General features: G+C 41.0%; 1 protein-coding gene across 14 annotated transcripts in view; it reads right to left on the minus strand.

Moving 5' to 3' along the window:
• PTK2 (protein tyrosine kinase 2) overlaps positions 1-26106 on the minus strand; it is a 188618-nt gene that overhangs the window by 93139 nt on the left and 69373 nt on the right. For 13 of the 14 annotated variants that reach the window (XM_072925052.1, XM_072925051.1, XM_072925050.1 and 10 more), the window contains 2 exons: positions 12499-12725; positions 129-295 (listed from right to left, as the gene is read on the minus strand). In XM_072925052.1, the coding sequence (XP_072781153.1) occupies positions 129-295; positions 12499-12693 (362 nt within the window). In that variant the 5' untranslated portion in view covers positions 12694-12725. Of the gene's footprint in view, positions 1-128; positions 296-12498; positions 12728-26106 lie in introns of those variants that run through there. The other variant, XM_072925055.1, reaches the window with a different exon arrangement.

A 26106-nucleotide genomic window follows, 5' to 3' on the forward strand; every position in this document is an offset into this window, starting at 1 on the left:
TATTTCCCCCCATTCCACCAGCTCTATTCCAATACAAGATCTTTCATAGTAAACCAAATTACAGAGTATTTTGTACAATAAGGCAGGAAGACTTATTTGACTGACACTGAACAGACTTATATTCTTACTTCCATTCTTCTGGAGGGTGGGCTAGTTCAAATTTCTCTCTCACATTGGACACCCCCATATCCAGGTGCAGCCAGTGAACTTCCTCAGACTGCAGGTGACTGAGCCGTAACCCATAGCAGGCCACATTTTTCACCTTGTGACAGTCCACGATCTTCTGAATTATGCCCTAAAACAGAAAAATATACACTCCTTATAAGCTGTAAAATACAATAAATACATATATTAATTTAAAATATCACCATGTAATACCCTACACAAAATACTAAGCAGCACACAAGCAGCGACTTTATTAAAAATACTAAACATATTTTATTGTAAGCTACTCTTTCACACAATCAGTTACAATTGCTGAGGTTTTACCAGCACGACTTCAGAAAACATCAATAAATATGATCCATGTATTCTATCAGATTTAGGCCAATATTTCCTTTATGTAAAACACAGCAATGTAAAAGCCAAAATTTCAAAAGCAAGATGCATTAGTTCCAAAAAACCCACCAGCAGCCTTTAAAAGTTGCTCTCCATCAAGAACCAGAAAATCATCTTGGCCTTTCATCCACTTCAGTGCCCCAACAGACAGGATTTCATAGGTCACACCACAGCCCCTTGGTTTCCTTCCCCCTCCTCCCCCCACTCATTTGAGACTCAGTAGAGACCCCTTATAAAACCAGGCAAGAGACAATCATTTAGGAGCATTCTCAAACACAACAAATGTTGTTTGCCCTGAGATAAACGTCAGAGTTTGAAGATCTCTTGCCCAAGTAAGGAACCTTTTACATAAACCCATACAGATTGACACGTCAGCCATCAGAAGGTCTGACATGCAGTAAATAAAAATCCAAAAATCCTGTGTTAGTGGAGCAGGGATGAGCAACCTTTCAGGTGCAGCATGCCAGGCTGTCCTGCTCTCATCTCGATTAGGGAGCCAGCAGGAGCTCTGCTGCCTGCTCACAGCCCTGTCCCAGGGAAGACACGTCTCTCTGCAAGGCAGCAGATCCCTGCTGCAGGAGCTCAGCAGGAGCAGGGGCTGTCGCTGCTCCCAGACTCTTCTCTCAGGCATTCACAGGCCTTTGCTTCTGGGCTGTGCCTGGAATGGTCTGAAAATTTCCTGCTGAAAACTCTCATACAGGTCCACACACACAGAGATGCAGAATTGATTCTTGCTCAGGATTCCAACAAAACATCAGCACATAACCAGTGGGAGCTCTACAGGAGCCAGAGGTGACCTTCTGGAGTGAGTCAGGTGAGAGGATTTTCTATAGGATGGTACTGTCAGCCTGGAGAAAAGGAGGCTCAGGGGGGGCATTAATGCTCTCCTCAAGTCCCTGACAGGAAGGTGAAGCCAGGAGGGGATTAGGCTCTTCTCCCACAGAACAAGGGACAGGATGAGAGGAAATGGCCCCAAGCTGTACCAGGGAAGGTTTAGATTGGGTATTAGGAACAATTTCTTCATGAAAGGGTAAAAGCCTTGGAACTGGCTGGCCTGTGGAAGTGGTGGAGTCATCATGCTTTGAAGTGTTCAAAAACCATGTGGATGTGGCACTTGAGGACATTGTTTAGTGGTGAACTTGGTCATGGTGCTGGGTTCATTGCTGGATCCGATGACCTAAGCAGTCTTTCCCAACCTAAATGACTCTGACTGGCTCCCAACATTTATTGTTTTATACCCCAAAGAAATTGTTTAAAACCCTGATTCTGCAAATTAAGCAAGAAGAAAACTAACTGCAAAAAGAGAATTAAGAAAGCACAAAATCTGAATAGAGGGGGAAGATGACACATGTAGGAGTGGAATCATGCTGTTGGTGAGGTGATATCAAGCTGTTAAATCAGCTCACACATCTCAAACTGCAACCTTTAAATAATCTCTCAGAAGCAACACAGCGTACAGAGAAATGTAAAACAAAATTCTTTCAAACCTACAGGAAGGAAACACGAGCCATGTTTAGTAAGTTCATGGAGACTGAATTAGAAGAGGGTCCATCAAGCCCAACAGGACCCTCTGTCCAAGAGCAGCAATGTGAGCACCCTCAGAAGCATCTTTTTGGTTCAGAGCCTGCAGTGCCCCAAATGTCCCTTGTCCCCCATGCCCTGGGGTTGGACATCCAGCGTGAAGTGGGTGGCGAGCCCAGACCTGCAGGAAGATGGACAGCAGCAAAGCAAATAGGAGGCTTGCAGGGACCAGTATTGTGTGGGAGGAAAACCTCACAACACTGTGGGCAAATCCAAGCTTTCAAGCAGCTGGCAGCACCACAAACTCACCAGCCACAGCCTGTCCCGACAGCCAGAAGGTGCCCGAGCTGCTGGGAACAAAGGTCTGATGCAAACGAGCAGTAAAACAACTCCAGGAGGAACCAGAGGCCACAGATGGGTGCCAGGGGATGAGGCAACACCAGGCAAGCACAAGGGAACACTTCCCCCAAGTGCTCTCCTAACCTCAGACTATTTTTATCCCAGTGGATTTCCCAAGCCAAGCATTGTTTCTGTCATTCATCAGCCTTCAGTGAAACTGTTCCAATTACTCATCCTGTCTCATCTTAAAGCAGTTCACTTTTTGCAACCTTCCCCAGCAATTCCAAAGGTCTATTAATCAGGTCAGTGAACAGATTTTAAATCTGCATTTAATGCAAGATGTTTAAGTTTGTTTCTTGCCTGCATCTGAGGCTCTTTGTATCACAAACTACAAAGGAGAACAGTTGCCTGTATCCCTGGAAACACTCACCACAACCAAGTACTCTCAGAAGAGACAGAGGCATATTTAACCTCTTCTTCACCCAAAGCACAAGCTCTGCTTAGTTAGTAAAGCCTAACATTTTGGCAGGCAAGCCCTCATCCCAAGGGAATAGTGCCAGCTTTTCTCTATGCAAACAGAAGAGATTCACTCATCCTTATCCCTTCCTACACCCTGCACAGAGCATGCAGCATACAGCATTATGTTTTGGAAATCCATCCCTCCCCCCATCTCTGACACTATCACTGGATAATGAAAATGGAGGTACATGTTCTCAGATGATAGTTACTCCTGCTGTGATAAGAAATGGCTTTGGAAAGGAAAAAATTATGGTAAAATTATCTATGGCCATGAACTACTGAGGCTACTGATGCGTAAGGCTGAGCTGAAACCATTAGTGCTTACTCAGGAAAGAATCAAGATGGACATCTCAGACCCTCTCTACTTTTTAGGCTGGGATTTCAAAAGATTGAAGAAGTCAGATGTCCTAATTCCCTCCAAAATCAAGCAAGATTTTAAGCCTCTGTCTTTTTTGTATCATCAATCAAGTCTAAACCTGTCACAGCATCAAAAATCAAAAATAAAAATAGACGTATTTTCTGATTTATTTATGAATGGTGAAGTATGTGGCAAGGTTGTTGTCAGCCCAAGAAAATAATTAGCAACAATTAGTACATGCTGCAACTCAAGAAAAAGCTCAAACCCTGAGGAGGCAGCAGAACAGGTACACAGGAGGTCAAGTGCAAGTGTTGAAAAATATATTCTAAAAAGCCATGTATTGTCAGGAAGGGAGAAGTGATGCTTTATATGAAACAAACACATCAAGTGCTTTTCTTTGCTGTTTAGGAAAGCTGCAGAGCTCATTCCAGGTGCTACCAACTCACAGTCAGAACCAAAAACTGGAGAAATAAAGAAACGGTGATTTAGACACTCAAAATGGCTGGTTTGCAGTCTCAAGTAAAACATCTATTTGCTTATATACTTTTTTATTAATAAAGCAGAGGATTTGAATTTTAAAACTCTTAGAGCCACACGACCCATCAGGAGAACCCAGCACAGAACAGAGAGGCTCATCCAACCCCAGGGACTTGCCCAGCCCTGGCTGCTCTTTCCAAACATTCCAAGATTAATCCCCAAGGCTTGCACTGGCACTGCAGCCAGCATCAGGTCAGTGCATTTAACTCCCATCAGTAGTAAATAACATGCTGAGTCTCCTCGGGTCCTGGGCAACCTCCACAGACCCAGTGGAGATGCCTGGAGTGTCCAACAAAGCCACTGCCATCACTCCAGGATGGGTGACAGCCTCTGTGACTTCCACAGGGGCTGTGTGAGGACCCTGCCAAAGCAGCCTGATGTTCTCTGTGGCAGTGATGAAAATGTTTAATCAGAAGTTTCCAGACAAACAACTTAACTGCTTAACCACTGCACAATAGCAACTCCAGCATCCTGCTGAGACATGTCACCACAATCCTTTAGCTGGAAGCACGGCCAAAGAAATCTGAAATCTCTCCAGTCTCTACTGCAACCAGCCTTTCAGCTCAGGAAACTCCTCAGATGGATTGCTGAGTGGAAAAATACAGGTAAGGACCATCAGTTTCAACCTGGACCACAAACTTCTGACCTCAAATTAATCACAGCTAGAAGTACTTGTTGGAGAGCTCAACTCCAGCAGAAACCTGCTCCAGAATGAGATTTCACTTTGGTACAGGGGATCCCTGCATGAATATAAATTCCTAAGAGGAGTTTTCATGTGTCTGTTAGCAGCTCCCTACAACTGCAAGGCAGTCACAGAATCATCTGCCACTTGAATGCAGTTCACTCTAATCATATTGATTTTAATTAAGTTTCTGAAGCTGACATTTACATCCTGAACATAAAATAGACTAGTACAGCTGAGCAAGAGCCAGTGGGAAGCCTTCAGAGGAATTTCTTACCAATAACAGGCAAGGGATAGGTGACCTTTCCATCCCTTTACCCCAGAGAGAAGAAGAAAAAGCTCTTTCTATAGGTAGAAAATTGGATAAGCACTCATTTTTACTCATTTATCTAAAGAACCCCCAGATATACATCACAGTTAATTTAAAAAACAGATTAATATTTGCTCTAAATTAGGAGTGTGCCCAAAATTCGAATTTACAGTACAGTATATTTAGGAGAATGCTGAAAAATCAAGACAGACCAGAGAAAGGCCGAAAGGCACACAGTACCCTTGGCTCTCCCAGTATGTATCAATAATACTTCACTTCTGTAAATGAGTGAAAATTAATTGATTGCTTGTAAATTAATAAGACTGATGTGCTACTATGAATAAATTGAAGACAGAATAATATACTCCCAGTGTGACTACAAACCTAATTTCCTTATTTAGTTGGAAGGAGAAAGTTTCTTGCACCAGAAAAAGTCTTTAAGTAGCAACTCTGACATGGGCACAGCATGCTAATGTTTGTGCAGCACTTCAAATATGTCAAACACTATTTATGTATCAAGTATTGTAACTCCTGATGACAGATTTATATGGGGGGCTTAAATGAAAAGCTTAACAAAAGTAAATGGCAAAGGTCTGATGAAAATTAATTTATAATTTCTAAAAAGGAGAATGTGCCCACTACACCAAAATCTGGGCTGTCCTCTGATAACACTGTCTGACAGTCAAAGCACAAAGCCCACATTCCTCTTTTTCTCATTACTGTGCTTATCCAGCAAGCACTTTTGTGTATCATATGGCAAACAAGATTGGGAAAGTGATGAGGCTGCACAAGAACTCTGCCCCTGAATCCCAACAAGTTCATACTGAAACCACAGCCTGAAGCCAGGCTGTCCTGCTGGCCAGGATCCTGTCACCATTCCAGCACAGAGACACCTCAGCTCCAGCAACACATCCACCCAAGTGCCTCAGAGCCTTTCATATTCAACCATACTCGCATCTGTCATCCCAAACACCTCTCCACACCCACACAGAATTCCACAAGGAACCTTCCAAGCACACACTGACAGCACTGGCAGAGCAGAGCTGGTACACCCTGCTTTCCAGCCTCTTTGGATTAATCAGCACTTTTCTGATCCTACTGCACACTTCCCAAATTAATGCAACGCTGTTTTAAAAGCTGACAATAACTTTGGCTTCCCAGAAGCTTAACATTCAAAGCAGTGAGGGAGGGGATTCTGCCCCTCTGTCCCCTCTGGTGAGACCCCACCTGCAGAGCTGCATCCAACTCTGGGGGCCCAGCACAGGAAGGACATGGAGCTCCTGGAGCAGGTCCAGGAGGCCACCAAGACAATCGGAGAGAGATGGAGAAGCTCCTCCATGGAGCTGAGTGAGTTGGGGCTGCTAAGCCTGGAGAAGAGAAGATCCAGGGAGAACTTAAAGCCCCTTCCAGTGCCTAAAGGGGCTCCAACAGAGCTGGGAGGGGGACTTTTTGCAAGGGTATGAAATGATAGGATACAGGCAAATGGCTTTAAATAGAAAGAGAGACGGTTCAGGTTAGATATTACGACAAAGTTTTTTTACAATGAGGGGGTAAAACACTGGACCAGCCTGCCCAGAGATGTGGTGGATGCCCCATCCCCAGAAGCACTCAAGGCCAGGTTAGACTGGGCTCTCAGCAACCTGATCTAGTTGAGAATGTCCCTGCTCATTGCAGCAGGGCTGGAATAGATAACCTTTAAATGTCCTTTCTAACCCAGATTTTTCTGTGATTCTATATTTCACTACTCCCTATCCTCAGATGCTCTGGCAAAGTCAAAGAGCCCCCTTGGATCCAGTTTTTGTACAGATAAACACTGATGCAGGATGCTGACTTGAAGCCATCTACAGATCTAGATGTTTTCAGAAAAATCTCAAAGGGTTATTGAGATTAGGTTTAAAATGTTATTTTGCATGTGTGTCTCATCTAAGGGTATAATGAGTATTTTGCAAAAGTAAAACAGGCATCCCAAAGCCTGTTCTGGAAAGGTACCAAAGGATACTTTTGTCTTAGTATACTGATTATCACTATACCATACAACTTTTTGCTTACATTTCAAGATCCATAATTTTGAATTCTTGCTACCTTTCTCAGGTTCTCGGGAAGGAAGGCACCTACAAAATAACAATACAACCATGCCTTGTTTTCTGGTACAATTCATGCAGAGAAAAGGAAGGAAAAAAACGGTAAATCACACCAATTTTCTAGCTCTTATACTAGACCAGGAATGATTTTATACATTTTTACACCCATCTATTTGATGTTTGAATCGCTGCACTCCAGTCTGCTTCTATACATCAAATAGTTCCACTGCCTCAAAGCACATATATCACTGTACACATGTAGAAATGAGATTTGAATATGTAAATATTGCTGTAAAGAGCTGACTTCACCAAAAAATACTAATCCAGCTTTGACTCCTGCCAGCATTCACAGCCTCTTTCCACAGAGATTTGTGCGACCAAGCTGCTCTCCTGTTACTAAATCTAGTACGAATCTATTTTAAATCTAGTAGGAATCTACTTTAAAAAAGAAACCCAGGAGATAAAAACTCATCTAATTACCATATTTGCATCTCCTTTACAGATCACAGTAGATACACCAGAGCAGCTCCATGCCCATTCTCCTACACCTCTTCAAGCTTCTGGTTTGGGAGGCACTGAGCAGCTATGAAGCACATCTGGCCATTCCACAGCTGGGTAGCAGCAAGTTCAACTACTGGCTCCCTGTCAGTCAGTCAGGTACTGTGCAGCCCAGATCTGCTCCAGAGTAGCCACAGTAGATGTCTGGCACCTTTTGTCCAGATATTGGCTCTAAATAACATGGCTTTGAAAAAGAGGGAGAGACTTGGAGGTGAGCGAGTGGAATCACATCTGGAACTGAGGTTGGACTGACAAGCCTCTTGCCCTTTTTCAGAACAGGCAATATCCTTCTGGGGAAATGTTTGGAAACCAGGAATGCTGCTGTGGATGACAAGGGATGTTCATCAGCAAGGCTTTAATACTCTGTCCCCTCGTGGTGCAGCACGGTGCCAGCATAAACAGGCATTTCCTTTCTCCCCCCAGCCTTTCTCAGCAGTGTCAGTCTGCAAGACAATGCAGCTAACAAGATTACAGAACTGATCTGGATTTAAAACAACAGCAAAACAATCATTCATTTTAACTTGGATTGAGTTTGCCAAAACAGTCACACCACCTATGCCAGCACAGCTAGGGTGGCAGCATGAGAAAACAAACAGCAAGAAGGAAGCTGGCACAGCTGCCAGATGAAACACGTGTCTCAACAAGCACAGCATTTGAACTGCAGACCTTTGCAGGATCTTTCCATTCCTCCACCACAAAAGGGATCTCCAATCAAATACTCTGCTCTCTTGCACCGATAGGTGAAAGTACAGCATGGATTGAATGGGAGAGGCAAACAGGAAAGAAGATGCAACACACAGAACACAGTAACACAGCTCAATTAACTGCTCTAGTGAAGACCCAGCTGAATGTGCTTCAGCTTAGGGAACAGACCAGAATACACAACCTTCCAACCTGCACACATGCCTTCTACCTGTGAGGATTAAGATTATGCAGATTGGTAGAGAAGCTGATGAATTTGCTCTGGTTGTTTCACAAATGGAATGGGATGTGGCCAGTGCTCTGGGGGGTTTTTTTGGTTGGTTTTTTTTTGTTGTTGTTTGTTTTGTTTTTGTTTGTTTGGTTTTTTGTTTTGTTTTGTTTTTTTTTGTTAGATAATATCCTTCCCCTTAGCTAAAGATGTACTTTTTAAATTCAGCTTTTTGAGCTTTTATTCTGTCAACATTAAGGAAGCTGACATTTCAAGGTGGTACTGCACCTTGAAAGGAAGAAAAAGATATTTGAATTGTGAACAGGTTAAGAGAACCCCAAACACTATCTTTATTTGTTCAAGAGCTCTAACCATGCTTCTCTCCAACTACAAAAATAAAGACTAATCTGACAGGTTATAAGTTTTAATGCTAACTCTATCCAGCTTAGGTTTTAGACAGTATAACAAAATTGGAAGGTCAAAAAACTTTTCTGATAATCAAGGTACAACACATGTCTGGCAATAACCTGGTTTGAGATTTGTGGTTGTAATTTCCACATAAATAATGTCTTTACTTCTCACAACTACTAGTTAAGATTCAAGGACAAGATTTAAAGGCTAAAAGTTTTAAAAAAGGTATAATCAATGCAAGCTTTGGGGTAGAAATGGAGACTGCACAGATCTGCACTTCACCAAAAGTCACCTGTAAGGACTCACACAAGGTTTCCCAATGCCTGTTTTCTAACAATCCCAGATCTTCTCTACCCACTCAATCTGCTACATGCATTGCAGTGTTTTTTTCTTTTTCCTTAATTATGGTTACAGTTCTGCTTCAACCACATCTGAAAACAGAGGTGATTTTCTCCTAAGTGCTGATCAAGACCCAGTGGCAGTGTTTACTTTCAGGGTGCACTTGAGACCAAAAAATTCCATCTCAGCAACACCCACCTCCTCACATGCCACACCTGAGGCTGTGAGCAGGGCAGAGAATGCCCTGCATTCTCTCCAAGCCCTAAGCCTGGAAATCCCTTTGTGCACAAGCACCTAGACACCACATCCAAACAAGCCATACCAAGATAAACAGGGAAGATAAACAACTTTTCTTCCCCTGGCAAATGCTTGGCTGTGTCTACACATTCACAGGAGGAGACTACTGTTTGCACATTCATAAAAGCCTTTTCTTTTGGAAATGAAGCATGTCTTTGGTATAACACCAAAGAAAAAGAGGGTAATGAGAGCATGCCAGTTCTTTGAAATCCAAGCATGCACTTCCCAGAACTGAGAAGCTGCTCTTGCATCCACAGCAGAGCACAGCCTTCATCCTTCTGAGGAAACAGCAGTCTTTGAGGGACTAAATCCATCCAGAATAAGCAGAGGTCCACAGCTCAAAGCTCTCCTCAAAGCAAAGCCTAGATATAGCCACACTGTTGTCTTGGTGAAAGATATTTTAAGATGAACAGCAAGGAAATCACAGTCCAGCCTTTTAAGGGACTCCTACAGAAAGCTCATTTCTGTTCACATGAGCTTAACCATTTGAGTTTTAATGAAAAGTGTTCCTCTCTGTAACCAAGCAATTTTGTAGAAGTATACAGCTAAATCACTGTTTCTACTCTATGCTCTAGGATATAAATTTTTTTCTCCTTTTTTTTTTCTTTTTGAGAGGAAAAGACCTTTTCGTTACTGCTTTAACTGTCAAACACATCCTTCATTCACAAAGGCAAACCACACTTTGTTAGAAACAGAAGATGTCAGGAGCCACAAATCAGGAAAGAAAATTCCAACTTTTACTTTCCCTGGGTACATTCCATAAAGTCCTTTGACTTCAGCAGCATAAACACCTTTAATTGGTTCATCTGGAGATTTCAGACCAAGTCTGACTTCTAACACTGGAAATGTATCCCAAATAGTGAAAATGTTCCCCAGCTATCACCCCAGCAGCTGTGCTGAGCAGGGAGTAGTCTTGGAAGACCTTATTTCTTTCCCTTTTAATTGCAGAACAGTCTCAGAGACATTCACCTTTGAATATTCCTTCAGAGCTCCTAGGAAACAAACCCAGCTCCAGTCTCCTCCCTCAGGCTGTAATTCAGAAGAAATGGCAGACATCTCCTCCACAAAAGGAGGCATAAAAACCTTACAGGCTATTTTAATCTTAAATTATTCAGCTTGGTCGAACAGCAGTCATTCCAATGGAATGTAGGCTTGTACTCCAACAAGGGTTTACTGTTTCTAAAATAAATGTCATGGTAATACATCAGTGCTAGACCTTTACTACCTGCACATTCACATTCAACAGTCACTGTCCCAGTTGAACAAAATAACAAAAGAAGGACATTTGCTAAAATAAGGAAGTTTAACAGCTACCCATCAGAACAATACAAAAATCCCATTCTTTTTGGAAACATCCATCCAATTACAAGTGCATGTAAAATTAAAAATTAAGGCAAGCATCGAGTAACTGCTATGTGCCTGCTCTTTTGATCCCGCTTCTATAAAAAAATGGCAGATTCTTGTTTTAAAAAATGACACTAAACTGCCAACTGAACTCTGCATTGCATTTCTTAGCAACTCCAAGCTTTGCATCCTTAAAGCCCATAACCACAGGTATTCCTGAGCTGGAAAAAAAACGGCTTTAATCTCTGCTTTTGTTTTCCAAGGTTTTACATACTTCTCCGGAAAGACAGCCTCCATTTCAAGTACCACATTAAGAGCCCTGGACATTTATCCACAGGAGAGGTTTGCAAGGTTAAAAATGTACTGAGACATAGTTTTCCTGCTCTTGTACCAAGTAATGCACTTTATGAAACGAATCAATCAGATTAGAGATAGCAAACCATTAATACTTAAGTCAAGGAGTAAAAACATTCCAAGTGCCACCCAAAAAAAATTTTACTCCACGTAAAAAAATGTGTGCAATTGATGATAATTATTTCTGTTGTTGAAACTCTGATCTGTCCACTCATCACATTATCCCCAAACACAGAGAGGAGCTTAGTGAATTGACAAGAGACAGATTTTCTAATCATCACCGATGAAAATCCCTGGATTTCACAGGTCTGTGCTCAAGATCACAAGAACTCCTCCACTGAGAATACTCTTGAGCCTTTGCACATGCAGCCATGCTAGGAAATAACCAGTGGGAAAGGGAGATAAACATTCAAAATTCTTCATGTTTTTTTAATAATTTCATTTTCTCTCGTACAAAGGAAACTTAATAGAGGACAGAAGGAGCAAACAAGTCTCTTTCACTCCATGACAACTCTCTCTCCAGCAGAATCACATCTTTGCAGTGGAATTTGAAAAACTGTTGTAAGGAAGGAGCAGATGGGGACCTGTTTCCACAGCAAGTACCTCACAGCAGAAAACAACCCCACACACCACCTACCACCCTGCAAGATTCTGCTCTTGAAGGATAATTAAAAAACAAGCAAACCACAAAAGCATTTGACACAAACTGGGCTTAGTTACACTTTAGATACCACAATACCTCAAAAATTTAAAGGATAAATGCAGAAAAGGTAAGATCTCAGCATTAGAGAGGATGTAAGTGCACAATAAAGTATTTTCATGCATATATAACATTTCCACAGAACTCTAAGATTACAGATATTTTATTCTTTAAAAAGCCAGAATCTTTGGGGTTTTTCCATAGAAGGACAATATTGTAAAAATACAAGCAGCAGGTGACTAGCAGGGGGAGAGGATGGACAAACAGACTGTCTGGGGAGAAAAAAGGGCCTCCTCAGAGCTCCATTTTCCCCTCTACAGGGGAATAAGTTTCCAAACAGTATTTCTTTCCCTAAGTGATGTACACATTATATTTAAACATTTTAAATACATGAATATACACATCTTACAATTAAACACATTAATTTCTTATTATTTCTTTAAAACATGCAAAATGTCATTTAATGTCACTTTCATCCCAGCTCTCATTCCTCCCTTGAGGTGTCACACAGGTTGGTACCACTTAAAGTTCCTGAATTTACTCAAAATATACAACAGGTCAAGATTCTTTTAAAATAAACCACAAAACTTTTGTGTTTGTTTGCCTCCAGATTTTTATCTCCCATTTTTAAGATAACACTTAACCTAAGGATGGCATAAGAATGCTAAAAAGGGACTTACTCGGACATCAGTAGCATCTCCATGCCGGATAATGCTGGCCCACGTGGTCGGTTCACTGCTGTTTTCAAAGTAGTGGAAAACCTTCAGGACTCGTTCCATGGCCCCTGGGGAACGCTCCATCCCAGAACTGAGGTGAGTCTTTGCACCTGAACTTGGGGTGTGATTCAAGTTTGGGTCAAGGTAAGCTGCTGCCATGGTTTTGCTAGATGCTAGGTATCTGTCATATTCTAGGGAAAGGGAAACAAGAAAGAAATTAATTTTTGTTGTGCATGAATCTTACACTTCTTCATACAAAGCATTTACCAGAAAATCATGAAGATTCGATTCCTTTTCTGGAAAGCAACTAAAATATTTATCTATCTACAAACATAAAAACCTACCCAGATGACTACCAGAGAAACTGCAAGCCCCTTGGAGCAAGTGATCTGAACTTGAACACCACAATTGTTTACAGAGTGGTATCTTTAGCAAAACCTCTTCCATGTGTTTCTCAATGACTTAACCCAGGTCCTGACAAAGCCTTCAACACCAAATACCAGCTTTCAGTTCAAACAGCTTTCATCCCTAGAATCTGCCAAGTCTGGTCTTACAACAAACCTCTGAAGAAGCAAAAGGAAACCCCAGCACTGAGCTGGAGGCTCTCCACTAACAAGCCACACACCAACACCAGGCTCTCCTATAAAACAATGAACACTTCACTCCTTTTGTGGTCGTTTGCAATCAGTGGGACACAAAATCATCCAGATCAAAGTTCATTATTCAGTGAGGAACCATTAAGAACACAGCTATCCCTCCTCTCAGCAATTCCTGAACAAGTGGCTAAGTTTTATCGTCCACCAGCCTGATTTCAAAGTGTGATGGCAAAGTTGTATGAGTCTGCATGTCAAAGGAGAAAGAAGAAAATTGCCTCTTGGCTACTGCTCCTAATTAGTCAGCCACAAGCAGATGGTGTCTGTGAAATCAATGCAGTCCAAAAGAAAAAGAGCAAAGAGCACCTCCTCCCTGCCTGCCAGTCTAGAGCATCATTCCAGTCTGCTGGCTGCAGAGAGCAAAGCACTGCAGGGCTCTGCTCCAGGCCTTGGACAAGTGCACAGAGCTTTCCCTACCTCCTCCTCCTCAGAGAGCAGCCAGTAGTGAGGCAGTTTTGAAAATGTGAAGTTAAAAATAAATTAAACTTGATCTTTTTGGCATAGTGTTCTGAACTACTTTCCTGGTAGTAAACTGAACGCCTGAGCCCTGGTTTACTTCACTGAGAGGCACAAGAGAGACCCCTGCTTCCAGCTGAGCTCCTGCAATGCCTGGCTGCCCCTCAGAGCTTCAGCCATCGCCCTGCCACAGTGCTCTGCTGACCCCCCAAAGTACTGGCTTAAAAACTATTAGGGAAAAAAAAATCAAAACAAAAACCCAGGTGATTTGGTTTTCAGGACTGGCTTAGTTCCATGCCACGGCTGCCTGAAGCTGCTGAAAATGAAGAGAAGCAGAAGCAGCAGTGATCGGGTGAGGGAGAGCATCTCCCCTCCAGCAGCTGCAGTGGTAACACCAGCCAGGGTCCAACACACCATCAGCTCAGCTAACAGGAATTAGCACCAGGAATATCAAGGCTTGAAATCTTCAGATTGGAGATAATATTTTCGAGGCTAAAACCAGACTGGAAGTCCATCTAATTCAGACCCACCAGATTAAAGAAGAAATAACAGCCCATCTGGGCAGGATGTCTTTACCTCATGAATAAATGGCTGAATTGCATTCATCCAAGGGAAGGGTAGGAACTTACACTGGACAGACAAAAGGCCTCTCATGTCCTGCCCTCAGGGAAGATGGCAAGAGAAGCCAAGGAGAAACTTCTCCCAACACTCCCCCATGTCTGACCCTTGAGAGACTTCTCCCACCTGCCAGAGTTTCCCATCTCTGTGAAAACTCAAGAAATCACTATAGCTTTATTGTTCCTCTTTTCTAGCCATCAATACAAATGAATTAATCCAATCTTAAGCCTACATTAAAGCCTCTCCTCCTCCTCACCTCTCATGAACAGGCACAGATCTGAAAATGCCAGGAGCCCCTCAGGAACTCTTTGACTTCTCCTCAAAGGAGCCCGTGAGCTGTTTTTACATAAACATTGACTTTAAAGTTGAAACAGGCACCAAAATCTCCCCTCTGGCACACTAATACTAAGACAACAAGACTGTGCAAGCTCCAAACTGCAGGACTCCTGTCCTGTAAGGTTAAAATTGCTAAACCCCAAAGGTCCAGAGGGTAGGGAGTTTTACCAGGACAAACTCAAGCAGATGAAGTCCAACTTCCAACTGTTTGGAATGAAATTGCAGTTTTCAGGCTCAGACAAGGCTGCTGCCCTTGTGCAGGATGCTCTGTATCCTTCAGAACAGCCCACCCTACCTCAAGGTCACTGCTGAGGCTGCTGAGCTTTATTTAAAGTTTACATAAGCAGACAGCAGGGAGAACTGCTACAACACAAAGCAAAAATGAGTCATTTCTTCACAGAGAACCAAAATAATGCCCGCCTTAGTATTAATTCACCACACTCCATCCACTTAATACAGACATTCATCAGGTTTTATGTGGCTGAAGAACAGCTAACAAGGGAGAAAAGCTATCGGGGAAACACCAAACCAAGCATTTGGATGTCTAGCCATAGGCTTAAATATGGACAATCTACACCCCCTGGGAGCAGCAAACAGGAAAGCAATACAAGACTGCAGCACCTACACACTGAAGTGCTCTTACAAGGTGTCATTTCAATGGACAGGCAAAACACTATTATAATGTTTCCATATTCATCAAAATGTGGAATTAGACATCAGACTGACAGTACTGGATACAGGGTCAGTTTTCACAAGGTTATATTTCACAGAGGTTTTTCAAAGGAAAGGAACCCCCCCACACACAAAATTAGAATGGCAGTTTTCCTTCAGAATTTGATCATAACTGGTTCCTTACAACTTCTTTTAAAAAGCCCAATGTTTACTTTATGAAACACCAATAAATCTGATAGCTCCAAGTACAGAAACACATGCCATATCTCTGGTTATGGACCTGTTAACATTCCCATTAAAACCAGCCCCTGGGTTTGAGCTTGTAATGTGACTGTAAAATTCTGCCCTAGGCCAAAACTTTGTAAAACACAGCTGCTGTTAAACAACTATTTTACAAGAGCTGCAGGGCTGTTTTATGATACAAAGAAAGCTCAGATAATACCAGGATGCTTATTTGGGCTGTTCTAAATCCAAACCAGATTGGTGTGTAATGCTGCAATTACACATCTCAGTTTAAATGAGCAGCTTTAATCCTCTTGGTATTAAACAGACAGGTAGTGTGTGCTACCATGGGCCAGAAACAAACTACAGTCAACTAAAAGAAGGCAGATTTAGATTATATAGAAATCAGAAATTTTGGACAGAGCAACCTGTGTAGTGGAAGGAGCTCTTGCTCATGGCAGGGAAATTGGAACTAGATGGTCTTCAAGGTCCCTCCCAACCAAAACCATTCCACGATTCTTTGACTTAATTCTACTGTATTTTATTGATATTGTGGTGTAAAAAGCTAATGGTCTAAAGTCAAGCATGGTCAAATTTCTTTGTATGCAAGGCTCTGTGCCAGCAGCCCTTAGAGCTTCCAAGAGGAAAGACTATTGTTCTCCCAGTGCTTGCACTTCAGAGAAATCCTTGTGATTTCTTAGTCTTTGAAATGTCAAGGACTATTCCAAGACTGGGGGAGGAGCAAAGCAAACCAGCCCTGGCCTGGTGACACTGAGTGGGACTGCTGAGATGCTGCAGTTGTTACCAGACTGCAATACAAGAGGTATTATTGCTCAGATGGTTTTCTTTACTGTGGTGGGAGTACCTGAGATTTAGGCAAGTTGAATCTGTCTAAAAGTCATTTCCTTTCAATGTGACTCCTCCTGACACATTCCCACTTTTGCTGACTATATCAGAACCAAAGTCAGTGTTACAACTTCCAGTAGCACAATCAAAGCTCTAAGTCACGTTTCACTATGAGCTTTGAGTACTCAGAAATTAAATCATTTGCACTAATGAGACAGTCAAAAGTCATTAAAAAATATTTAAATCCATTAACTGCAAATTGGTTAATAAAGTGATAGTAGAGTCATCTCACAAGGAAAATGGTTTCAATACAAATAATGTCTTCAACATCAGCAGTTTGATAATAAAAAATAATTTAAAAATAAGCAACACTTTCTCTTATTGGCGTTGGCTGATGGCCAATAATGCAGTGCTAACAAGTTCATGTTACAAGGAACCAAGCTGTAATTACTCTCATTATTCACACTGTGACTCCACGATGTCCACATTGTCTGTAGATACCATGAAATCTCATTATTCTTTAACTTCCACAATCTGATCCCCATCTTAGGCCTGAAGGCATCAACATCTATGAGCTAAAGCCCCTTCCAGGTGGCATTTCTGCAAAATAACTTGGTCCATCTAAATTCAAACCTATACAAATCTGAAAGAATCTAAAAAATCTATTAGAAAAGTTAAGAATCTATAAAAATACAGAAAAAATTCAGAGTTAATTTTGTTCTGTGGTCCTGATGTAATAATCCTGCTGCAGGACTTAAAATACTTTCAAATATTACAATTATTAAAGTAAATAAAAGCCTTTAGATTGCTTGCACCTTTGACAAACAATGTTGCTTTCATGGACAGACTGACTGGAAAGCAGCTTTCCAGAGGACCTGGATGTCTTGGTGGACAACAAGCCAACCATGAGCCAGCAAAGTGTCCTTGCAACCACCAGGCTCCTGGGCTTTGTTACCATCCTGACAAGAGAGACATTATGGACATTATGGACACAGTCCAATGAAGGACCACAAAAACAGTTCAGGAATTTGAGTGTCTGTCAAACAAGGAAAGGCACAGAAAAATAGGATGGTTTGGCCTGGGGAAAAAAAGCTCAGTGGGTCTTCCAAATGTGCAAAAATACCAGTAAAAATAGAGCCAGACTGCTCCCAGCGGTGCCCAGTGAGGACATGAAGGGACAAAACAGAAATTCCCGTTTTAAGTATTAAGAGAGAGTTTTCGCACTACACAGGAGGCTCAACACTGCAACAGGTTGCTCAGAGGTTGTGGAATATCCATCTGTGGATATTCAAATCACAGCTGGACACAGTCATGAGCAACCTGCTGTAGGCTGACCCTGCTCTGAGCAGAGGCAGAGGAGGATAAATCTCCACAGGTGCCTTATTACCTCTGAAATTTTGTTATTTGGAGATAAAAACTAAATTAAGGACTTATTTCACACCCTAAAATCATAAATTATCCAGAATATATCTCACATCAGAGAGTAAACATCTCGTGCATTTCAAGCTCAATCCATTTTCACAGATTGTATTAAATCCTGCTGTAACTCACCTTGCAAATATTAACTTGACTATCTCAACCTCACAGACAGGAAAGGTGTTAAGTACAATTTTAACTATGATCCCCATGACAAAGCCTGTATTTTTGGGGCCTATGTTTAGAATCAGCACGTTGCTGACTTTTGGTATTCCATCTCCTGATACAAACACATCCACACCACAGCAGAGAACCAGCAAACCTGCCAGGTGTGTAACAAGTCCTTTTTGCATTTCCTTGATGTCAACATCTTGTTACACATTTAAGGATGAAGAGAAAACCATTAGGTTTGTGATTTCAAAGTAGGGACATATGCAGAAAGAAAGGAGAAGGGCTATTTTTTCCTTTTATCATCACTTTAGCCTTCAAAGACATTCAGTAATTTCAGCTGTTTCCATAAGTCACGTTGGAATGTCCCTGTTTGTTTCCTGCTGAGTTTATTTTTCTTGTACTTCTTCTTTCAGCTAATGCTGATGTTCAAAAGCAGAAGAAAAAAAGGAGCAATCCTTTGTTCCACTTTACCCGGCCTTTCAGCTATGCTCACTGGTTTTGGTAATATTTGCTATGACTACATCCAAGAACACATTTATTTATTTATTTCTCTTGCTGCCTCTTTTTAATCTCTTCCTGGTCACTGCTTTCTCCCTACTCCTCCAAATATATGCACTTCTAAGTATTGTATTTGTAGCCAAAAGCATTTATCAAGGCTGTCATTTCAAAGTATAAAGTGAGACACATTAAACAATTTAAAAATCAAGTTCTTAGTAGCTATTTTAGCCTAAATCATCTCACCAAGTACTTCACTGTATCAGTATTAAATAGAAAAACAGTACTGGCAATTCCATTTTTTTCCCCTCAGGGAATATTTCCTGAACAGTTACTAAATCTATGTCTCAATACAGTTCAAAGATAATACAGACCAAAGTCAAAACAAGTTTAGCAATACAAATTGCCAATATGGGAACATTTATTTCAATTATAACAATGTTCCAGGAGATGAAATGTTCAAGGGAGCATGAAGGAGGAATTCAAAGACAGCATGAACTACAAACCCACAAGAAGCAAAGCAATATGACAATCCTGGGCCTGTAAATATAAGATGAGTATAATTCACTAGAAATCAATAATAAAGCTATAAATAAATGTATCACCTAAATTAAATGAAACAATGGCATATTCACTGTACAGCTGCTATGGACAAAAGCTGCTGAAGAACCCAGAGTGGATTTTGCTGAGTGCCAAAGAAACAGTAGCTGTTACTGGGGTAGCTGCACCTTGGGATGAAGGAACTGAGAAAGTTTCAGGGCCTGACCAATGGTTAAACGATTGTCCTGTCAAGCAGCAATTTTCCAAATGTCCCAAGATGTACTTGTCTACCCTGCATTCGAAACACCACCCATCCTTCTCACTAAAATCCCAAAGGATTAAGTCCTAATGTACCTTTAAATACCCAGTTTAACCCAATTTTATTGTAACATTACATAATCTGCGCTATCAGCAATTCCCTTTGGAGTTAGCACCGTTTTCTATTTTTAATATTAAAAAATTAAATAGTGAGGAAACATCAGTTGTGTTGGGAATACAAGAAGATCAATGTCTGTACAAGCTTTAATTAGAACACAGTATCCAGTTAGATAGTCGCCTAATTTCTCAACAGCACTCTGAACTTTAACTGTGGTCCCTTGGCACCACTGAAATTCAAATAAACATTAATCTCCCCTTGCATTTTCTGTTGCTTGCTTCTAGCAAGCTCTAGAGAATTAGAGGGGTGCAGTTTTATTTCAAAAGGCACCAGAGAAATGAGCAAGTAACAACTGTGCCATTTAAAATGAAGATTTAAATTAATTTCTATGTATTTTGAAGCTGCACTACTTGTTGGCAGCAGCTCTTCCTATGAATCTTGAAATAAGAGACTGAAGGAAGCTGTATGAATTCAAACAATCTTTTCTAACACTCCTGTCTGAAATACTGCTCCAATAGCCCAGCTCTTCTTCCAAACAGCTTTAGAAGCAAACACAAGCAGGGAGAGTTTACTGTCCTTCTAGTACAGTAAAAACTAATGAGAATTGGTGATGATGCAAGTGTGCTTCTCCAAAATTAAAAATCAGAAGTGCCTGGAACTCAAGGCAGCTGAGGAGAGCAATGAGGTTTCCTGGCTATGCACCATCAAGGCTTAACACATTTGGCTTTGGCCACCATTCGATTTTATCTGGGATTTCTTGGTTTTATATCACTGAATGACACCATCCCAGCCTATAATTCAAAATGTTCCAACTATCTTTTAATGTTTAACCCCCTTTAATAATTTTAACTGTCAGATAAAAGGCACTTAAGTGCTCATGAGGAACAGCATGACAACAGCCTTGCTGCTGCTTGCAGGGCAATGGCCTATTACAAAATTCAATGACCTGCAAAAAGTTTTCCTTAGGCCTATTCTGGCTCAGGCTTTTCAAAGCCTCTGGTATATAGGTAGAAATTAAGAAAAACGTGATTTTTTTTTTTACTCTGTACTCTGGCTAAGTCGAGCTAGAAGCAGATAAACATACAATGTATGGATCATTTCGAGATTTTTATTAAAAATAAAACGAAAACCAACAAAACATAATAAAGCCTTAAAAAGGCAATTTAAAAAGCAATTTAAAACACCTCATCCACTCCAAAGAGATCATCAGGGCTCTCTTCAGAGTTCTGGACTCAGCACCAATGATTCCATATGCTTTGTATCAGAACACAATGTATGGATTCCCTACCAGTGCTCTCATCCCAGCTGGATGCTCCTGACATGCTGTGTAGGGCTGAATCCAAACCCAGAACTCACCCCCTCACTGCAGCTGGAATTCTCCCTTGGACATGGTTCCCACACTCTACAGAAAAATAGGGACTTCTGCACTGTGCACTGCACAGCTAATGGGAAAGGCATTCAGTGCTTTTGCTCTTTTTAATATCGATGAATCTGTGAGGTTTCTTGTGGGGTTTTCCAGAGAATGCATCATTAAATCCCTGAATAGAACCATCAACACCGAAAAGCTCTGACAATTGGCATCATCCAAGAAAACACCTTTGTGTCCATCCAAAGCATTTTTCAGTCTTTTACCTTCAATCTACTAACAGAGGGTTACTGAAATCTTCTTGAGTTTAGATTAATTAAAGTATGTCTCATATACCACAGGTCTTGAAGTTTGACATTTATGCTGTACTGAGAAATAAGGAATTCACAATTTTAAGGGAAAGTTCTCACTTCAATAACTCAATTACAATATACAGTGGGTTCAGAATGTGTGTTTTGGGGGTTTCCTCAACCTGCAGTAAACAGAGAGGAGTCAGACAACAGCTTACCAAAGAACTGATGTCAGAAAAACAAATTCATTTTTCCTAGAACCATCTCCAATATGTATGTCTAAAAATTTGGCCTTGCATGAGACACAAATGACCAAAAGGGGTAAAACTTCTGAGCTGAAGAAGGTAATAGCAGCAATAGGGCTTCCTTCAAGAGAGTTCTCTGAAAGTGGAATTTAGTACTTAAAAGGATAAAGTATTTGGTCTGTGGTAGAAAAATTAATTGGAACCTGGAAGAGGTGGGTTCAATTCCCTAAAGCAAGACAAGCTTCAGTACAATTAAGCTTCCTCAGTTTTGTCACTTCCAATTGTGGAAGGAATCATGCAGGAACACCACAAGAATAATCAATCACAGTACATGTGGCACTATTTTCATCTCCTCTCCAACCACCCCTGACAGGAGTCATCCTGGGTCAAAACCCCATCAAGCTTTGCAACACATGAGTCACAAATACAACAAGCCTGTGCCAAAAACCCACATCAGCCTCTTCCACTAAAGCAACTGTTTGGGTTGCTCTACCTAGTCCATCTCAATCCACCTGAGATAACTCAGATATTTATTTGTTACTGGCAGTTATCTGATTTCAAACAACAGGGAGTGGGGTCAGAAATATCTAATTCAACTGGTACACATTTCAAAACCAGAAGTAAAATTCAGTCTTCAAAGGCTCTGTGACAACCCATCCATGGTGAATTAAAACAGACACAAGCACAGACCCAGCAGCAGTGGGGTCCCAAATTACCAACATGAGCATATCCTCACCATGGCAGGGGAGCAAAGGAGACAGGGGTAACTGGTTTTACATCTTCATGGTAGAGAAATTTAGGCACTACAGAAGGCATAAAGTCAGCAGGTTTCACTAGCCCCACAATAATTTACTGCACCTTTTTAGAATATATTTGATCATGGACAGGTATTAAGTAAGAAGCTCATAAAGATGCAACTTACTTTACAGTGCATTTTTCTTCTATTCAATTATTTCCCTGGAAACAATAAATCAATTCCCACCATCACAGTGATGAAACATGCAATTTGTGTGTGACAATCTCACCATTTGCAGCAACAGCAGGTGGTAATAAATTAAGTTGGTGTTACACAAACAAGACACCTCCATAAGCTAACAGCACACACATAGAGATATCAATCCATCCCCCTTCAAGTTTCCATTAGAACATACAGGAATATTAACTGGAGAGGGGGGATGCACTTGAACACATGCTGTTGTTAAATGCTGAATTGACTTGGCCTGAGAACACAATCCAAAAGGATCTGGCAATTAAAACACCTTCGCACATGAGCTTCAGGAAGCAGAGTTCTTACATATTTGCAATCTGCACTCTTAATGTGCTTGAATTTATTTCCAAATAAATACTTCACAATAGCTAGAGAGAAAATAGAAGAACAATCTCCTTAAGCAAGGAGTGTGTGTGCTTTAGTATGTATGAAAATATTTCTGCACAAAACCCGAATGTTGTTGTGACAATACACCTTCCACACCACAAACATGCAGCAAGTCAGAGGTACCTGGGTCAGAAGTACCTGGAAACACTTAAAACCCTACACAAACTGAACAGGAGCAAGCAGGAAAAACTGCACCAACTGATAAAATTATGAAATACTCTAAACAAAGAATACAGTATTTAATCAGATTACCAATTTTAGCCTGAAATTGGGTATTTGGGGTCTTTGTGACTTAGAAGAGGTTCTGTTAAATGCTTACTAAAGGCAAGGGGTGGGTGTCTTCAGCATCACACAACCCCTTGCCAGCAGAGAATAAGTTTTTTCTATTTTAGTCCCAAGGTTCAACAGGAAAATCAATGGAATTTCCAGAGTATCTGTATTGTCCAAAAGTCCAAAGAAGCACAACTAAACTAATGAAGGGGCAGAGCAGGAGCCTTGTGAAGGGAACTTTAAACAGGCAGGCCTCTAGATGAGAGCTTGATCAGTATTTGCAAGATCCACGAGGATGGACAGACTGATATTAAAAATTATCTAAAAATGTCTAATGCAGTGGATATTGAAGAAACATAAGGACAGGCTGTACACAACAGTCATGCTCACACAGTCTTCTGAGAGAGTCACAAGTAGGAGATGCTGCCCAGAGAGACTGAATCACTGATGGGTTAAATTATTTTTACATTAAGAACATCCATAAAAACTTTTTGCCTCTGTTATTGAAGCTGAAATACAGAATTATGGAATTGTTTTGAGTTAGAAGGGAGCTTCAAGATCATCTAATTTCAGCCCCTGCCATGGGCAGGGACACCTTCCACTATCCCAGGTTGCTCCAAGCACCATCCAACCTAGCCTTGGACACTTCCCAGGATGGGACACCCACAGCCTCTCTGGGAAATCTGTGCCAGGGCCTCACCGCCCTCACAGGGAAGAATTTCTTCCTAATACCTGATCCAAACCTCCTCTCCCTTCATACTAAGGTGGTTCCTCCTCATCCTGCCACTCCAGGACCTTGTCCCAAATCCCTCTGCAACTCTCTCGTAGCCCTTCAGGCACTGGAAGGGGTTCCAAGGTCTCCCTGGAGCCTTTTCTTCTCCAGGTTGAACAGCCCCAACTCTCCTGGTCTGTCTCCATAGCCAAGGTGCATCAGCCCAATATCAACTTAATGGCCTCCCCTGGACTTGTTCCAAAGGTAAAATATAACCCTTGGGGCTTCCAAAAAGTTCAGATGAAAATACAGATACACAGCTTTAGCAGCTTTCCCATAGATTACATTTATCAAGTCAATAGATGCCAGTGCAAGACAATGATGTCCACACTTAGAAAAGCCAGAAATCAAATCAGAAAACTAACAGAAGTAAAATAACACTTTTGTTCTAAAAAAATCAGAAAAATAAACAACCCTATAAAAAAAAGCCAATTTATGAACACATCCAAAAAGCCTACACTGTATATTCTGATCCTTTAAAGGGTTCATATAAGTATATTTTTTTAAAAAACAACAGAAACTAAGAAAATTGAAGATATCCCATCATTCAGGCCTTATTTTTCAAATTTTTTAAAAAATATTTTCTTGCACACAGTTTAAGTTCTCATGTATTGTTTAACATTCAAATATCATTAAAGGAATTTGCCTGGTTTCTCAGACATGCCTGTGTTAGAAGCTATGAAATTGATATATGATAATTTCTGAAGAGTACATTTGTACAGAGGTTTGAGTTAATTTTTCAGAGGCAAGTAAGTTGTCACCAGAGGCTGCTTCACCAACTTAATAATTTGTCCTTGCTGCTGCCAAAGCTGCAGAACTTGCTACCTCTTTCCTCCCTGCCAAGCATTTCCTCATCTACTCTTCCCAACCATGGAGCCCTTGCTTCCCCCTCTGAGTCCCCCTGCTACTGCTGCTTAAATGATTTTTGAGCTGCTTTTACACATCAAGACAATAATTCTGGGCCTACTTTTTTCTAGTTTTGGTGGGGGTTTAGTTTTTCTTGGGGTTCACAATCTAAAACTGACATTTCTAAGCCTCTGCTGATAAACTGTTCAATAGCATTTACTGATTTTCAATACCTAGTCAAGAAAAAGGTGAAGAGGAAAGACAGAGTGTGGCCAGAGAACAGGTAGGATATGAAGAACAACTATTCCATTGCAATGATTAAAGAAGGCAAAATTATTCGGTGAAAATACCAGTATTACAAATTCAAGTGTAATTTCCAACTTCAACCTCCTCTTTTTCCTCTTTCTCCTCTCTCTTTAAAGTCATTTATCAACTCTTAGCTGACCAACTAAACGGACAGATGTGAATAAAACTACCAAGAGTCTTTAAGAGTGGCAGAAGTTGATGGAATTCTCAGGAACAGGATAGACAAGTAAGGCTTGTTTGCATCTGATACAAGGAACCTGATGAGCACCTGTAATTTGCACCAAAATCAACAAAACAGCTGATCATTGACTATCATGGCACCATCCACAGGTCTCCAGCCAGGCACTGGAATTTAAAGAGGTGATAGGAACTTTTTACAGGTAATGAGGTGCTTCTTTTCCACCAGAGACCAATTGAACACATGACAGAACAAGTAACTACAATGAAATGTAAAGAAAAGGTTAATTTGAGATATGCCTGGCGCAGTCAACAGCAGCATAAGCACAACTAACCTCTAATTATCTCCCATTATTTTGCAAATGTCAAAGTACGGTCTTTAAAGATGCTCGGCATTTGTCAGAAACATGATTTCATTACATTTTAATCAGCTGCAGAATATTCCACTGAGCAAGTGAGTTTCATGGCTGACAGGAATTAGACAAGAAAAGCTCACTTAAAACGCAGTTATGTTCTTCTGTCAAAGACAACACCACTCAGAGCAAAATCTGAGACATTAAGAGTTAATACAATTTTCTCTGAAGAAATGAGCTGCAAATGATTTTCACACTCCAGAAGGAAATTAGTTTTCCCACTTTAAGAGGTGAACAGAAGAATACTTTGCTAATACAAAGAAGAGCACAGAACAGCATATTTGATGAGACTTCATGGTTTACTCTACCCCTTTAGGCAAGATAAATAACTTTAAAAAAATTAAAATAAAGATAAAGCCCCTAAACAAACAGCCCCAAGTCACCATTTTTCCACTTACTGCAATGCTACACATTTAAAAAGTTTTAAGAAAGAGCAAATTCCGATTCATTAATGGGCAAAACTAATTCCTTATTTGAGATACCAGTAAAAAGCGACTGAAAACATCCCTGTTCCACCCTTCTTTGTGGAAAATGTATTTTTCACAGCAAGAACTTGAGCTGCACAGACTGTGACACTTAGAGCAGAAGTGAGATAGGCACAGAAAGGGAGAAGCTGTAAGAAAAAACCCTCCAGGAACAGATCCGGGTGGGTTCTCACTGCAGCAGCACAACGCAGCCCCATTTCCCCACTCACTGTAGTGATTCCCTACC

This window comes from Taeniopygia guttata, chromosome 2 (genome assembly GCF_048771995.1).
Source record: "Taeniopygia guttata chromosome 2, bTaeGut7.mat, whole genome shotgun sequence".
NCBI classification, from domain to species: Eukaryota; Metazoa; Chordata; class Aves; order Passeriformes; family Estrildidae; genus Taeniopygia; species Taeniopygia guttata.